General features: G+C 38.5%; 1 protein-coding gene across 4 annotated transcripts in view; it reads right to left on the bottom strand.

The window, feature by feature from the left end:
• The window catches only part of GABRB2 (gamma-aminobutyric acid type A receptor subunit beta2), a 103,849-nt gene that overhangs the window by 66,230 nt on the left and 19,822 nt on the right, over positions 1–17,797 (bottom strand). For all 4 annotated transcript variants that reach the window (XM_083597197.1, XM_083597198.1, XM_083597199.1 and 1 more), the window contains exon 5: positions 2,482–2,702. In XM_083597197.1, coding sequence (XP_083453323.1) covers positions 2,482–2,702 — 221 coding nt within the window. The remainder of the gene's footprint in view (positions 1–2,481; positions 2,703–17,797) is intronic.

Raw genomic sequence — 17,797 nt, 5'->3', positions numbered from 1 at the left:
TTAAAATTAGCGCATTTTATGACAGAACTAAGCATTCTGCAGCAAACAACAGTCTGGGAATCCAGGCTGTTGTTTCTCTGCAGTAAAGGATTTTTAGGGAACAAGCAGCATCTGGGTGGAAATGCTGAGCTGTTTCCCATCTTTTGTATGACCCCTCAATGCCACATTGTTCCCAGTCAGGGTTCTGAAATAGAAAATAGCACGTGAGGAGAGGGTTACCTTTCCCGCCCCCACCTGGCCACAGTGATCCATGCGACGGTCATCTCCAGGCTTGACTACTGTAATTCGCTCTACGCGGGGCTGCCCTTGAAGCTGTCCCAGAAACTCCAGCGGGTGCAGAATGCTGCAGTGAGACTCCTCACGGGGTCTCTGCCATAGGAGCATATTCACCCAGTGCTTTTCAAGCTGCACTGGCTCCCGGTGGAGTACAGGGTCAGATTTAAGGTGCTGCTTTTGACCTTTAAAGCCCTTCACGGCCTAGGACCCTCGTTCCTACGGGACCGCCTCTCCCGGTATGCCCCATGGAGAGCCTCAAGGTCCATAAATAGCAACACCCTAGTGGTCCCGGGCCCTAAGGAAGTTAGATTAGCTTCAACCAGAGCCAGGGCCTTTTCAACTCTGGCTCCGGCCTGGTGGAACGCTCTGCCTCATGAGACCAGAGCCCCGCAGGATCTGATTTCTTTCCGCAGGGCCTGTAAGACAGAGTTGTTCCGCCTGGCCTTTGGCTTGGAGCCAATTTGATTCCCTCCCTCTCTTTCTTTTTTCTTTTCCTTCTCCTGCGATGAGACTACATTTTAATATTTTAATGTTTCAATATTTTAATGTTGTATTTTAATTTTGTTTTTAAGTTGTAATCATTCAACTTGTTTTTATTATTGCTTGTAAGCCACTCTGAGCCCAGCCTTGGCTGGGGAGGGCAGGGTATAAATAAAAATTATTATTATTATTATTATTATTATTATTATTGAGCATTCTACTTCTTGCCACGTCTTCTCTACAAATCTCTATGCCCCACTCCTAACTTGCTTTACAATAGAAAAGCAAAAACTGAGATCTTAGGGCTGATCCTGACTTCTGTTGTTTAGTGGGTCCATTCTTGTTCAATTTTAATTTCCCTACCTGGAACCATCTCCAGAAAACCTGTGTTTCTTTGTCCACTCTTGGGTAGCACTTAGCCTGATTTTTCTGCGTGTATCTGTCTTGCTCCACCACCATCTGTGCTTGCCAGGACTCAGAGGGACTGTTCCTAAGAGGAGTGGTTAAGGGTGTTCTAGGCTGTCAGGACTCCGTTTAGCTCCTCCTCCCATGTTGTTAACAGCAGTTCTTAAGGGCACAGTGGACTTCTGAGTCATTGGTACTTCCTCTTTCCTCTCCCTTCTCTGAAGACACTGGGTCCTTTTATTTTTTAGAGGACCAGTTTTGTGATTATGCAGAGATGTGATAAAATGAGGACAGAGGTATGAGCTGATTTATTTATTTTTTGACAGGGTCATTTGGAAAATGGGGGGGGGGGGGAATCCAGGCAATAATAACTGGAAGAATGCAGTTCAACCTTTTGGAACTCTAATAAAAACTGGCAGGGGGAGGGGTGCATAGAGAGAAAGGGACGAGAGGAGACTGCTTCACCTCTAGATACAGGAGAAGCAAAGTATAGATGGGCCCTTAGACTTTAAAAACAACACTTGACAGCTCTGAAATATTCTACCACAGCTGTAATTATGATGCCCTTCCAACTTCATCGTCTTTACACTGATGGAAGCTCAGTTGCTACAAATATACTTAATTTTGATGTGGATATAAGCTGTTTGGAAAACTCACTTGCAACACGACAAGGTCAACAATCAAAAGATGATCAGGTGGTGTCTCATGTACAATGTAGATGTTAAAATGAATTCTTACCTTTTAAATGTTTACAATATACTAGTGCAGGAAAACTAGTATTTCAGAAATATGCTGCAGCAGTGCAGCTAAAGTCAAGAAGGTAAGCAGAGCATTTTTTCCAAAGGTTACGCACATATCTTTCATACACACATGTAATCAAGCACATATAGAAAAATGTTTTCTGGGAAAAAACTCTGCTGTATTGTCTGTGCTTAAAGTAGCTGACTTTTTCACAAAGGCATACACTAACAGTATATGATCCACTTTTCACAGTTGAGTGTTTCCTTATTAAAAGCTACACGGCTAAGTCTGATTGAATTCAGTGAAACTAACTTTCAAGTAAACATGCACAACACTGGACTGTTCTATCACATATCAACTCTACCAAAGTTGCATTCCAGAAACCTCCCATCTCTTCTTTCTTTGTTGCATGTGTTTGTATAAAACTCAGTATCCCTTAAAGTCTCTTAAAGTACTTAAGATGGGTGGGCAAGTCCAAAATCACCTGGAACTGAAACTATGGAATGCTGGAAAATAAAGGAAAAAATAAATCTTAGCTTTAGATATTAAATTATGGCATTTTAAATATTAGATGCTGACCTGAGACCATAGAGAACTGTCCCATCAGGATGTAATCGAATCATTCTGTTCTTCACAGTGACACCATGCACAAATGACTTCTTATCATTCAGGAAGTAGGTATCGGGAACCCAAAGCTGATCTGCTACTCTATTGTCCAGTGTAAGATTTAAAGGTATTACATTATACGAAAGCCTCTTATCCCTCCATGCTTGCTGAAAGTACATTGTCAAGGTATAGTCCTGAAATGATAGAAGAGAGAGGGGAAAATAGGTTGAAAACGGTTTTACCATTTCTTGTGTTACCTGAGATATGCAAAGCAAATCAGGGGTTCTTCCTGCAAAACCACCAACATACGGCCGAAACCTAAAACATCCATGTCTGAACTACATCTGCCTCCTAAATCATAAAATAAGAGGTGCACAAATGTTTTGAGTTATAGGACTCACCAGTGAGTAGCATGATAAAGTCTTCTCTTAATTATTCTAACTTCTCACATTACAGGCAAAAATCTTGAAATCATAATAGTCAAGTGACCATCCAATAAGTATCCTTTGCTCATTAAAAGATACTTTATTTAGTATGATCTGCATTACTTGATTAAAATGTGAAAATGTTAGCTTTGGAAATGTACTTTCAGTTCTCTTTTTCCAGATGTCAGTGATAAAATTCCTTTATTTACGTAAGCAACTGAAATAACAGTGATAAAATGAGGCATTGTTTCATGAAAGCATCTATCCAGCAGTAAGACAAAGTATTGTGCCCAAGAAAGACTACTTAATAGTTTTGAATAAATTATAGAATAACAGGTTTGTAATGCACCATGTATTTAGTAACACAACTACTTAAGATTCAGTTGGTCAGACAAAAACCAAAACCTAGGCAAACTGTCACGTTCATCTAGGTCTCATATAGACAGTATAGAACAGCACTGTCAGCCTGAAGGAACTACTAATCTGTGATCTTTGAAAGAAGAGCAGTTATAAATAATTTATTATTATTATTATTATTATTATTATTATTATTATTATTAACAATAACAATAATAGTGTCCTGCTGAAATGAAGTACCTGTAGGAAAGATCTTCCCTGAACTTCTTGGCAGTGTACAAGAACTGCTTGTCAAAATACTCATGAAGACATATTGTACAATAGTTGGTACAGATAACTTTCCTTTCCTGTTCCCCCCTTTCAATTGAAGTTGAAATAATTTTATTCATTCAGACACATAACACCGAGGCAATCCAATTATCCTGTTTGTGGAGGCAGGAACAGTTTAACTTCAGGTTTCATGGTCATTCCCAAACTTGTAACTGAATATATTTAAATGCTCCAGTACAGCATATCTAAGGCCAGATGCTATTCTTTGCAGCTCTTTGCAACACGTATGCAGGACATAATTTCAACCTATGACTGCATGCAGTAATTTACTGCAAATATTTATAAACAATCCAAGCACCAAAGCATTCAGCTGCCCCTCATAAATTTAATACCCAAAGTGCAATGTTTGCAGAGTGAACAAACACACTTTTTATATTCTATTATCAGGGACCATTAACAAATTTTTCACCAGAGTTTCATTTTGACACTGGCAGAGGTAAAAAAGGAAGTTGGAAGGAGATGACTTATGCATGTGTACTGAGATCTCCCTTAGGAATGAATTTGCCGCATACACTCTTCAGCTTCCCTTTAGCCCAGAGCAGAACACTCAGGCATATCCCCATTCATTTCCTTGTGCTCAACTCAAAGGCATATGCAGTTTCAATTGAGTAAATTTCAGTAAATCAACACTGCATCTCAGTCTCTCTCTGTGAGTATATATGTGTATATTTTTTTAAAAAAACACACACCACTATTTGACTTAGCAATCATTCTCATCCCTTTATCATAAATTACTGTAATTTTTCTTTAGACTGCAGATAAATAGTTGATCAATTCTTCATTAGAAAGTCCAAAATGCACAAACACTGTCCACTGATCTTACAAATTTTCTCTTTAGATAATAAATGGATGATTTTCTGCCATTGATGAGACAACTTCTGTAGCGATTTCTACCATTTAAGAAATATATTTTAAAAATTTAAAAATTGTCTAGCAGCACCTTAGAGACCAACTAAGTTTGTTCTTGGTATGAGCTTTTGTGTGCATGCACACTTCTTCAAATACACTGAAACAGAAGTCACCAGACCTTTATATATAGTGAGAGGGTGTGGAGGGGTATTTCTCAGAAGGGTGATAGGAATGGGTGATTGGCTGATAGGTGTGGTAAACCTGTTGACGACTGTTAACGACTGCAATTGGTCTTATGGGAAAAAGCAAGGTGTGAGATGGCCAAAAATAGCTTTATCGTGTATAACGAGATAAGAATCCAATGTCTCTATTCAGACCAGGTTTCTCCATGGTTTTAAGTTTGGTAATAAGTTGTAATTCAGCAACTTCTCTTTCTAGTTTATTTCTGAAATTCTTTTTGTAATATGACAGCTTCTTTGAGATCTTATATAGAATGTCCTGGGAGATTGAAGTGTCCTCCTGCTGGTGTCTCTGTCTCGTGTCCTTACATCCCTTCTCCTTCAGGACTGCAAAAACAATTCCAGCTGCTTCTTAATTAGCATACCATGTTTTAAAATATGCAAAGCATGATTCTGAAGTACCGTTGCCTACCGTGTTGTTATACAAATGTCTTCAGTTATTAAGAATAATGCTCAAACTATCTGTGGATGAGGTCTGCAGAAGGTAGCACTCCAGAGAAAAAGAATAGAAAGTATCAAGAATGGAAACACCACATTGAGAATCCTAGACACAAACACACCCCATCAATTGTTTACAAACCTTGTACCTTTAGCAGAGAAAGCAAAAGCAAAAGCCTTTGTAGCTAAATGCAGAGTAAGAAACTTGAACTCTCTAATGCGTGGGCGGGGGGGAGGCTGGATTCTCTTGGCATACTAACATGTATCTAGCATTTTGTGTAGATTTGGGATATATATTTTAAATAGCAAATTCCATGTTATATAACATTTAACAGCATAAAATGAGTTGTTGTTTTTAAAGAAATTTTAATCGCAGACACTGTTCAGTTTAAACAATGAAGATATTTATCACTTACTCTTATTAAATTCGTGTTTGCACCAGAAATGCCATCAATTCAAACAGGAATGCTCAGTAAGCTATGTGCTGCACAGTGCTGAATTAGCCTGCTGCAAGTTTTGGCATGCAAGAAACAATTTCAACTTGCTGATACCCCTAAATTTTATATGAAATAAACTGAAATATGAAGTCAACAGATTTATAGTCAACCTAGACAAAAGCCTGATTATGGCAACAGATCACTGAAAGAGAAGGAAAATAATGACTGCTGCCACCCACTCACTCTTAACAGAATTAGTATTCTTAACCACATTTTATTTTATTTATTGCAATGATTTGTATACGGCTTAACACTTCAGTTTCTAAACAGAGCACAACAGAGATACAGCATTAATTTAATTTAATTTAATTAACCATTAGATAGAATACTGATGGGGAAATGTCTCCCCAACATCTTATATATCCTTGGAGACACTCATCATTCCTCCTAACAATGAAAAAAACAAGTTACTCAGCTGAGAGTTCTTTCACCCAGCATAGTCTGGGGAAATGTTGGCAGCAGTTCACCTCAGAACTGCTATTTCCTCTCACAAATGCCTTGTCTTGTAATTATAGATAAAGGGTAACAGCCTATAGTTATTCATCTGCACACGAAAGCATTCTAAACATGTGCAGAGACACTCTCTTTATTATTTAACATGTTTGGCAAGCTCTGGTGCAAATGAGGCACTGGCTAAGGAATAAAGCAGCAATTTAAAATGTCTGGCAGCTGAAGCGATGGCCCAACAATGCATAAAAGCCAATTTGGCAGTAACAAGCCACAAGTGTACTTAACGCAGATAAATGAACATCTAAACTGTACACCAGAGAAGGTCTGCTCTGCGATGTGAGAGCGTTGCATAAGTGACTTTGCAGACTCCTCAGGAAACTTGGCACAGGCCAATATTTAAAAAGAATGATAGATTGCTGAGTTACTCTCAGATGTGTCTTTGCCAAGCAAAGGAGGCAAGCTGACCTAATTATTATATATCAGTTATAATATTGTGCCAAGATCATTTTGGGTAACATTTCAATAGACACATCACGGAGCTGTTCAGTTACTTTAGTGAGCTCAAACACCTTTTGAAAATAAAAAGGAAATATATAGAGGAGTCTATATAAAGGAAAACAAGGCACTTCCATAAATTCCTTTGGTCATAGCTGTTCTTTACCAAGCCCTCTCAAAGCTGTAAACTGCAATCTTGAACACATTTACTTGGAACTAATCCTACAAAAAAATCTGTACAACATATTTCTGCATGAACACAGGTAAGGTTTGTGCTTTTTCTTAGGATTTTTAGCATATGTTTCTATGGAAGCTGAGCCACATTGAAAGGATAAGTTGTATCTTTCCAGGGTGTTGTGCATGTGTCTATAAAGACCTTTACTCAGTACAGGGTTGAGATATTTGTTCATGAGTTTGCAGCAGTGAAGACTAACATGTCCCTCATATCTCTTATATCCCCCATCCTGATTTTTTACATTTACATTTTATATTTATGTTTATTTTTAGTGGGTTTTTTTGCAGCTTGGTAGGCAGAGTCTCTCCCCTCCCTTTTAATTTTTTAATTTTTGTTAATTAGCACAATTTATTTATATACTGCTTTCAGTCCAAAAACACCTGGCTTGGGCCTTCCATGTTACTCTCCAAATTTATCTTCCTCCCTGGCTAGTCCATTTCCCTACCAGTCTCATGGAACCAATAATTGCAGGCCACTCAATGCTGGGAGACCAAAAGGTGCAATGGGCTTTGTGGAAGCCTTTCTTCATTTTTTTAAAAAATAATTTATAAAGATTAAGATAGGCAGATAGGCACTTAGGCTCCAATCCAGGTACACTCAGTGGGACTTAATTATGAAAAGATACATATGCTTAAACTCCTAATTGTACAATAGAAGGTATCAATAAAGGTGAAAATATATAGATTCTGTGTCGGTAACAAGCAGTAAATAATGACAACAGAAGAGTACTTCCACTTCTATTTTTATAGCCAGTGATTTATGATTTAGTTTGACTGTAAAACCTGGTTGTTTAGAATATGTATAATACAAATGCAAAAGAAAAGTAACAATGCCAAACTAAATGTAGGTTGTTGAAACGAGTACAGAATGTGCTCTTCTGAAGTTAAAGCTTATAATAAGAACAAATTCATCTTCATCATTATGTGCTGCTAAACATCAACATCAATCACGAGACAATTCCATAAGGAGGCACATGCATTCTCTCTCACACGCCTGCACCTCCTTCTGCTAAAGACATCCTGTTGCAAAAGGTGGGGCTCTGAACACTGCAAACAAGCATGCTAGTATTTATGAAAAGAAAAAGAAGAAAAGCTGTAAATTGGAAGTAAGAACTACTAAGTGAGTTCCATTTGGTGCCCACATGCCTTTTCTCAAAAAAAATTAATATTTTGCTCCATAAAGCTCATACCAATTTCTTTTAATACTATCTTTTTGATATAGTCTCATCCCACAAAATGAACAGTCATGCTTGTATTCAAAATCTACTAAGTATGAGGAAATGAAAAGGCATTCACTCGGTGCTGAAAGAATATTTAACTCCGTACCAGGTAAAGGCCCCTCAGGAGTAGGTTCCACAACACAAATATCCGATCTAGGGTCTCCACCCTCCTCATCTACAATGAGAGGAAAGAGGAAGAGGAAGAAGACCCTCTGATAATATTATACTATGTGGGAAGGCTCATTCAGAAAAAGGTGGTCCCTTAGGTATCCTGGTCCCAAACCATCTAAAGGAATAAAAATTAAGAAGAACGTTTTAATTTTTGCTCAGAAGCAGACCAGGTTCCAGTGCAGTTGCTTTAAAACTGGTGGAATATGTTACAAATTATTGGTCATGGTCAGCAATCTGGCTGATGCATTTTGAACTAAGTGGAGTTTTTATTTTCACCCACCAACAGTATATCCACCTTGATTATTGATTTTAGACATCAGTTCAGCATTTCAAACATACATTCTTAAGTGTTTCTTTAAATAAGAGTTTATTTTATTTTATTTCTATTGCATTGTTTTCAATACGTTTCACTGATTTTGTATTTTTTAATATAGTTTTCATTCACATTATAAGCTACTTCAAGCTTTGGAGGAGGAACACACAAATAAGTAAGTAAACATAGACCACTGCTGTCATAAATGGTTGGAGCAGCTTCATAAAGGCAGTTATGGCTGCTAATTTCCTTCTGGGTTGCTTGCAAAAGGGTATGCTATGACAAATGTATAATAGCAAATACCAAGCATTTTTATTTGTATAAATATATATCCATTTTCTAAGGATTTGGGTTACAATATAACAAGACATCTCTTCTGATTGTCCAGCTAATAAACACAACTGTCTCACAACCAGTGGGAAGCAAACAAATCACAACTGCAAAGCTGAAGAGAGAGAGAGCGGAGGGTGGGGCGGGCGAGGGATGTTATTTTGAAGCTAGGATGTTCCTCAGAAGCTTCAGCCTTAATAACGAAAAAGCTGTGTGCTGAGGGCTACTTCTCTAGTTACTACTTAAGTCAAATCCAATAAAAGTTAATGGGGGATTGCTGGCCTAAAACAAGTCAGCAATGCAGTGCTGTTGCAAAACAGGGAAATGCTTTATGGCAAATCTGAGTTCACTGCAATGTAACCCAGATCTACTTTTTTCTGCAGTCCAAGGAAATGTGATATATTTGCTAAAACAAACAGCAGCAGCAGCAGCAACAACAACAACTGTGGCATATAGCCAAGTTTTCATAGAATCATAGAACCATAGCTGTCAACTTTCAGATTTGAAAATAAGGGACCAGCAGCCTCGAAAATAAGGGATTAGCAGCCTTACCTGTCCCGGGGACAGTCTATGTGATATCTAACAATCCGGGATAGCAGCCAGAAGCAGCAGGAAATGGTGCCGGAATATGGGAATTTCCCGCAAAAAAAGGGAAGGTTAACAGCTATGCATAGAACTGTAGAGTTGGAAAGGACCTGGGGGTCATCTTGTCCAAACCCCTGCAATGCAGGAATCTCAACTAATGCATGCAAGAGAAATGGCCACCCAAAGCTCAGCTTAAAATGAAGTAGAGTCCACCATCTTCCAAGGGAGTCCTCTCCACTGTCAAAAAAGCTCTTACCATCAGAAAGTTCTTCCTGATGTTTAGTTGAAACAAATAACATGCTTTTGAATTGTTGACGGTGAATAATGATTTTCTATATTTTTCTGTACAGTATTGGTATTCATCTGGTGGATCAACATCCTCAAATGGGTCTTTGCCCTGACCTAAGACATACTGCAGCACCACTGTATTTTATTTGGCTCAGGGTATATATATATATATATATATGCAAAGAAGATGGGAGGGAAGAGAAAAGCAAGGGAACATTAGAGAGGGAAAATGTTGATCAAGTTTGTTTACAGTCAAGGGTTAGCATAAACAAAGAAAATGTAAAAATACAGAACAAACAATGATAATAGCTACATTTCACTTCAAAATGAAGAGGACATCATATGAAAAGAAATGGTAGGTATATTTGGTTAAAAAGTGGGCTTCATGTGGCACGTTGTGCTCAAAGCTGCTTGAATCCTGATCTGCAAAGATTTTAAACTACAGCAACTACATTAACCAGAACAGAGCTCAAAAGCAATTTTCATGGCTTTCCAAGTGGTGAATATGCAAAATTTTCCTGTATAAAGTCTGGGAAATTCTCTCCCCCCCACCCTACACCACAAAGATAGAAGTAGCTGTTCCTTCTCCCACAATTATCCGAGATTCCAAAATGTTGAACGCAGATTTTCTTGCTAATCTTAGCCTGCTCTACAAAATGATGGCCTGATTATGCCTAAATAAGAGCAGTATTCTACTGCTGGCACTACAGAGAAAGCAGTAAAGGCAAAATAAAGGAAATGTTACGTAGGCTTTTAAAAAAGGAACTAAAACACCCTTATTCAAAAAGGGCAAATGTATTGAATTCTTCATTATTAGTGCTTAATACTAATTACTAAGAAATATACCAGGCAGACCTTTCAGAATTATTTTCCAATGCACTGTGCAGGTAGGAACATGAGGGAAATTTCTTTCAGTAAATGCATGCATGAAAACAGGACGGGAGCCGAGATGAACAGAAGATCTCAGTTAAACCCTACAGCTTGTTGGAGCAAGTTCTTTGCATGGAACTTTCCAAGGTCCTGCAACTCCAGTCAGTCACAACCTGCCTGCTTAAGCTGCTCTCGTGGGCTCCTGTGACATTCCAGGTACTGTTCTTAATTTACGGTGATTCATTTTTTGCCTGTGTACACATTGATTCTAAAAAAGCAGTAATCACAATTCATTTGCCTTTTTCCTGGAAAAAAAAAAATGATATAGCTATAAGCTTCTCGTAATGTAGCAACACATTTTCCCTTGCAACTAACCCTTCCAGAATCGCAAAAGAACACAGTACCCTGCTCTTTCCCTCCTTATTTAGCAGTGTAACGTCTGGTGCTCTGTGAAGTGAACTAAGGAATCAAACATGTAGAAAATAATTTAAAAACCAACCCTTTCAGAATGGTGTCGATGTTACCCTGGAGGTCTAACCTTGTCGATTCCAACCACTCCTCTGGGCCTAATGGGTCTAGCTTTGGCCTGACAGGCCATCTGTCTTCCTGAATCTATTTCTACCTTGTGCACAGGCAGTTCTACTGGCCTGTGCTTGACATTTGGTGCAGAAATGCTGTGGGCCTTTTTACGGCTAAATAGAGAGTCTCCCACAACTAATTATTCACACTATATCCATTTCTCAGTGATAAGGCAGCATCCCCCTTCCCGATTTTATTGATTATGCCAGTGTGAAAGAAGGAAAGGAGAAGATGTGCATGTGGGAGGAAAAGAACAAAAATCATTCTCAATTGCTAATGCAATTCTTCTGTTTAAGACTTACTTTAACAACTGCAATCCAATACATTTCAATACATCTAAACTACAATGCAGTAGAATATTGATTATGATTTTTTTGGAATGGTTGCAAGCTGTCTCCTGGCAAGCAATGATCTGGCCCGCATGAAGATGTGGAATGTGCAGATGTGGAAAAGGGAAGAATGGTTTCACACTTAAGATGAGCGTACTGCCATGAATAATATGTGTAATTTGCTGTATTTGTTGACATATTCCCCAAGTGTCTTTTCAAAAGACTAATGCATTATATCACAAGTTTCTTTTGCGGTAATGTGATGTTGGCTTGCCCAAGGACAGCTACTTTTTGGTCTCAAGCTGCTTGTCAGGGGGCTAGCCAAGACAGGACAGATAGGACGACCCTGCAGCAGGATCCAGTGGCCTGGGAAGGTCTTGGCTCAGGTTGGGAGGGCCCAAGGAGCCTGGAGAGAGACTTGGCTGTGGGTGAGTGTTTCTACTCACCCTGTTCCATCTTCCCATCAGTCCCTACAGCATGAGGACTCTGCCTCCATCTCTGGAGTTGTCAGAGTCTTGAGTCTGGTTCATTCCATCGCCAGTTCCACCAACCATATCCACACCTGCCTCTCCAGGGAACACTGTTGCCCTGCCTGTCCTGTCCATCTGAGGAAGCAGTGATGCACCGCCTATCACAGAGATGCCACTGAATGCATGAACAGGCAGGTCAAGTTCAGCCCAATCTACGGCTGCCCAATTTAAGGAACCACTTGTTGTGCTAAGCTGTGCTAATTGTCCTGTGAATATAAAAGCTGATGATTTTGGTTTCATTTTGTTGTTTTCATTTCCTCTTCTCTCTCCCCCCCCCCACTTTAGTAAATTTGCAAAAAGAAAAAAATTGCTACCGCCAAGAAGCAGTGTAACACAAGAAGAGCACTGCTGAAGCATTACTAGGAGTTAAAAATGTGTAATAATTGCCAGGCTTATTTTAATATATTATATTTTACACTGGATATCCTCTATTTTTATCTGATGTGCAATCATAATTACATACTGCAAGTTTTTTGGACAGAGAAGAACTCCAAGGGGGAAAAACAAAATATCAAATATAGGTAGCCATTCATTAGCTAAGATGCTTGGAAAATATAACTTTTTGCCAAGTTTAAGTAGTCAGCAATAAGAAGCTGCTGATGACTAACCAATATGGACTAGCACATTCTATTAGTAACCTGTACTGTTATTCCCTTCCAAGCCTTCCAAGCAGGTTGCTATCAGAGTGGGTGGATCATCCATCTGATTTGTAAAGATGCTGTTATGCATTGCTAATTGCTTTTTCACATACATAGAATATTAACCTTTTTTCTTTCTTTTCTCTTTTGGAGCCAACTGTCCAAATCAAGTGCATCAAGATCCAAAATCTTGGATCCCCTGCAACTGGATGCACAAAAGAAAATGAGCCAAATTACCATTTCACGTATTTGGAAAGCTTTGTCCCCAAGCCATACAAGTAACATTTATTTAAATTACATGATTTAACAGGAGTGTGGGTGTGCTGCTAGCTGACTTGCCCTGGAAATTCTTTAACATATAAGCTTGCTTAAGATTAATCACAGACTTACCAAAGTATTTTTTTTTACTTGCTATGATATGGGTGATATCCAATGATAGTGATACTCAAATTAGACCTACTACCAATGAACCTATTCTGAGTATGACTACCGTTGGGTATCACTCAATTTCTTAATGACAAGACATCCTGCTAGAATTCAGGATTTTCACAAGGATGATAAATTAGTAAAATCTACACTCTGTTTTTTATTTAAAATATTGATCACTTTCAGTGATAAATCCCTAATGAATATACAACAGAATAAAAGGCATCAGACATAAAACAGCCAAGTATTAAAAGTGAGCAGATAAAATTATCCTTTAGAGGGGATTGCTACCCCATAGAGAGCAAGTAATTGACTACTGCCATCACACCCATAAAAAACTCAAGATACAACGTAAGTTTCAAAATAGGTTATAACAGATTAGAGGAACTGCACAAACCAATTAACAAGATCAACCAAATCAAAGTAGTCCAAGCAGGAGTTATCCAGTAAGGGGAGAATCTGATTCCCCCCCCCCCCATCTCCTGAGTCATGTTTACAGCCATAATCTGTGACCACGCAGCCAAGGATTGGAAATAAATCCTTCCTCCCCGCCATGTGACCCTGACATGCACAACAGGGGCTCTGCTGCACAGTGTTCACCACACCTAAAAGAAACCCCCAGGAATGGAATGGGCTAGCACACAATTTATGAGCTTTGAACTAAAACAAACTGAGTTCTCACAAGGATGTAGTGAGGGGGGAAAATGATTGGGTACATGACTGTGAGCCCTGTCACCTGGAAATGACTGTAATTTACCACCTGCAGCTTAACTACCTCTTAGCATATTTGCTGGCCACAACAAAGCCAATTCCTCAGCAACAGAAATATATTCAAAAGCATGCGGTCTGCAAAAGTGTTGCGAATTTCCTTATTAATTCACCTTTTTGGTACAGTAATGTATCTAAAAACAATTTGAGATGCATTGTTAGCAAGCATTTCAATCCAGTTAAGACCAGTCTGATTTTAGCATTCTGGTCCTCTTGCTGGGAAACCACTGCAGTGCCTTGCTAATCAGTGGGGAAGTTCTCTAAGTTCTCTCTGAATTCTTGCAGACTGTACATCTGTTCACAAACTCATCCATAATTTGTATATCACTTCCTTTTCGTTATTTAAAAAAACACACACCAGCGGTTTGAATGAAAACGATAAGCCGAAATATCAACTCACCAAAAGGGAAAAAAGGGAAAACAATCTTAATCAATAAATCCTAATGGGCACCAAGTTTCCAGCAAAAGGAGGTTGACAGCTAGATAAAGATACACCTAAGAACATTCATATGAAGCAATCTAAGAAATTTTTGATTGCACATGCATAATCTTCACAACTGGAGGTGCTGGTGGACTATGGGCTAGCTATTTTGAGTGGAATGCATGGATCACTGTAAAATATCATAGACAGGATCAGGGTATTGTCAAAGTTGGGGGTGGGGGAAGCAACAAGATCCAGGATTTCATTAAGTTTCAGTGTTACTTTACATGGAGGAGGAGTTGACAAATATGCCTGGGAAAGGCCTCTTTTTGGTGAAACTGCAGCCAAATGAAGTTTAAGTGCATAAGGAGGAACAGCCAGATATTTTGTTGTATATGGAAGGTTGTACTGCTGCAGAGAAAAGCTGATCTGCATTGAGAAAGGTATTCTGCATTGACTGTGCATAACATGGTAACATATATATACACCTTTATGCTACAGAAGTGGTTCCCCATTTCCCCACCCCCACAGAACACTTGAAAATTGGTAATGGTCTTGGTGGACCATTTAATGATTTTTCAACCTGTTGTAGCAATTGCAATGCCCTGTGCTAGATGCTGTAAGACTTTTAGCTGTGTTTTTATTACTTCTTTTATTTCTTATATTGTATTACAATCTGCCTTCCATAAAATTTAAACTATAGTACAATTAAAAAACTAGACAAAAAAGAAAAGAAGTAATAAAAATATAATTTGATATCAATATGAATTTTAATATTGACATGCCACAGACCCCGCAAACGATGTTCGCAGACACAACCATTGGTGATCCATGAACCAAAGCTTAGAAATCCCGATTCTATAGCCTGGCAATGGTTAATATTTTCATGCTAAATGGAGCACCCTTCCACAAACAAGATTACATTTCAATGTGATTTTTCACTAACAACTGTTACAGACTGTAGCAATGTAGACAGAAGGAGCAAATTTGGTTTCTTTACACAATCCACAAAGAGTTTTAAAACTACAACTATCTATAATGGAAAGAGACACGACACAACAGAAAAGTGGCCTTTTAAAATAGTAGTCCAGAAAAGCCTTCTTCTACAGTGCATCACAATATTCAAAGCACATCAAGACACAGTAATGCCCAGATTATTACACACTGGTTATTCCAGAACAAGCAAGTATAACAAGTTTAGCCAAAAGGTCAAAGAATACTGATACTGCCATTCTGTGTATGTCTACACAGACGTAAACCCCACTGAGTTCAATAAGGCTCACTCCCAGATTAGTTGATACAGAATTGCCACTTAAATGGAAAACAACAATAATGATGCTTCCAGCCGTTAAAGGCAGTTGTCAAGATTATTTATGCATGTTATTATAGGAAGTTTTCAGAATGTAATTGCATCTCATTTTAGTCTTGTTTTATTCAGATTAGTTCATTTCTTTAACTTCTGGTTCACTTGTCAACTGTTTAATTTGGAAAACATCCCACAGAATATTTTGCAATTCACGGATCCTGCTTTTTCCTTCACCTTTCTGAAGATATTTGAGGTATTAAGGAAATGGAGTGTGGAAATAAATCCCAAAGATTTCCTGTTGTATTTGTTATAAAACAGAACGCCATGCTTTTAAATATCAAGGAGGAAATCATTTCTCACACATGCAGTCCAAATGAAATTATCCATTATAGAGCCAGTCTGCATTTCTTTTTATAGCTGCTCTAATTATTAAACAAGCAAAGTTGTGGAATGCTTCACTTTCCTACTAATTCCATGCTGGATTAAAGTTCTTTTAAACTCCACTGCTTTTTAATTATACTGCTGATGAGAGTCCAAAATACGGTACTTCCAAAGCTAAGCTCTTCAGATAAATTGCTGCAATTCCAACCACCACCTCTCTTTCCTCTGGGTCCTCTTTCCAATGCAGTCTTGAGTGCTCTCAAGTCCAGTTCCTTAGAAGAGCATATGCAATATAGCATTGGAATCCTTAATAAGAGAAGTCGTGTCAACTGGATTATGCATAAACTGGACACCAGTGAATTCAGGCAAAAGAAAAGGGGGCACACTAGCTGTGAACTGCAACAGATGCTATGACCAGCATGCCAACAATTGTCCTTCAGTGCCACAAGAGGCCCTGGAGCTGACGATCAAAACCAATTCTGCTGCTTTAATTGTTGGAGACTCGTTGAATCTGTTCATCTACAGATGCCCTCCTTTCACCCTCCCATCCCTACTAGCTAATCAAGAGGTTGTAAGCAGAGACCGGGTTTACTTTTACCATCAGTTGGCAAACAACAATCCTGACTCCTGCCAGCAGCTGATGTTCAAACTAGTAAATGTCGCAGTGTGCTACTAATGCTGCCTTCTTTCTGCCATTGTACGAGTGGTGGGATTCAAGAAAATATATCACATATATAGATTGTTCTCCTTGCTATTATTTAATGGTTTTCATTAACAAAGGGACTGTCAGCATTCCATATTATTCCAGAGGGGCAGTTGTTCTGGCCTGTTACAGCAAATATTTAAAAAACATACTGTGTCACTCTGAAGACTAATTGCATTTTTCTGGACTACTGAAATGTATACAATATGCACAGCATATTCACAACCATTCACAACAGCATAATTGTCAATAATAATACCTTCCTAAATTTGCTGTGCTAATCTTAATACCTGTAGTGGGAAAGGAAACCTTGGTTCTGGCAGTCTGAAACACATACAATTGGATTCAATGAAATTTTAGGTTAGAACTTCCATGCTGGGGTCTCTTTTATGTTATGGGGGGTTGAGGGGGAGAGAATACTGCCTTTTGGTCATATTATTCAGAATTCCTCAGTGCACCAACTGGACAGAATTTTATGACTTTTGTGTAGTGAACAAAATTTGGAGACTCAGAATGGGAATTCATCTGCTGCCTGTCATCACATCATGTGTCAGCTGCATGATGCCCTGAGCAACATGCATGCCTTTAGCTTGTTCTAATTTTAGTTTTGATTTATTCATCTTCGCTCATTTCTTTTGTTCTTGGGTCACTTCATTCATCTGCAGTGATTGAAAAACAACACAAGTACAAATAAAGGAATGCTTGCGAGCCATGGTAGTGCATAACATGATTCTCCACAAACAGTCATTTGTTACAAGGTTGTTTTAATTAGCTTTTAAAGGACAAGGCCAGTTAATAACCTAGAGAATACATTTGTCACAATTCACATTCTTCTGAAGAGGTAAACAGCATAGACAAGGTAAGCAACATAGATAATTCTTCCAACATTCATTTGTGAGAGCACAGAACTGAATATTCCACTGATTATGCCTTCATAGAAGCATTATAAAAACACTATTAAAATCATAGAGAGGTCTTTAATATGCACATGTTGATTTTGTGTTGAACAGCTGGGCAAATGGTAGAGGTTAGAAAAATTCTCGCATCTTATAGGTATGCTTCCTCAGCGATGAATTGTTTTGCCCCCAAACTTTGGAAAACAAGCATATACATAATA

This window comes from Podarcis filfolensis (genome assembly GCF_964270895.1).
Source record: "Podarcis filfolensis genome assembly, chromosome: 2".
Taxonomy (NCBI): domain Eukaryota; kingdom Metazoa; phylum Chordata; class Lepidosauria; order Squamata; family Lacertidae; genus Podarcis; species Podarcis filfolensis.
Note: the sequence above shows the minus strand (reverse complement) of the source record. Positions and strands in the feature narration are given on the sequence as shown.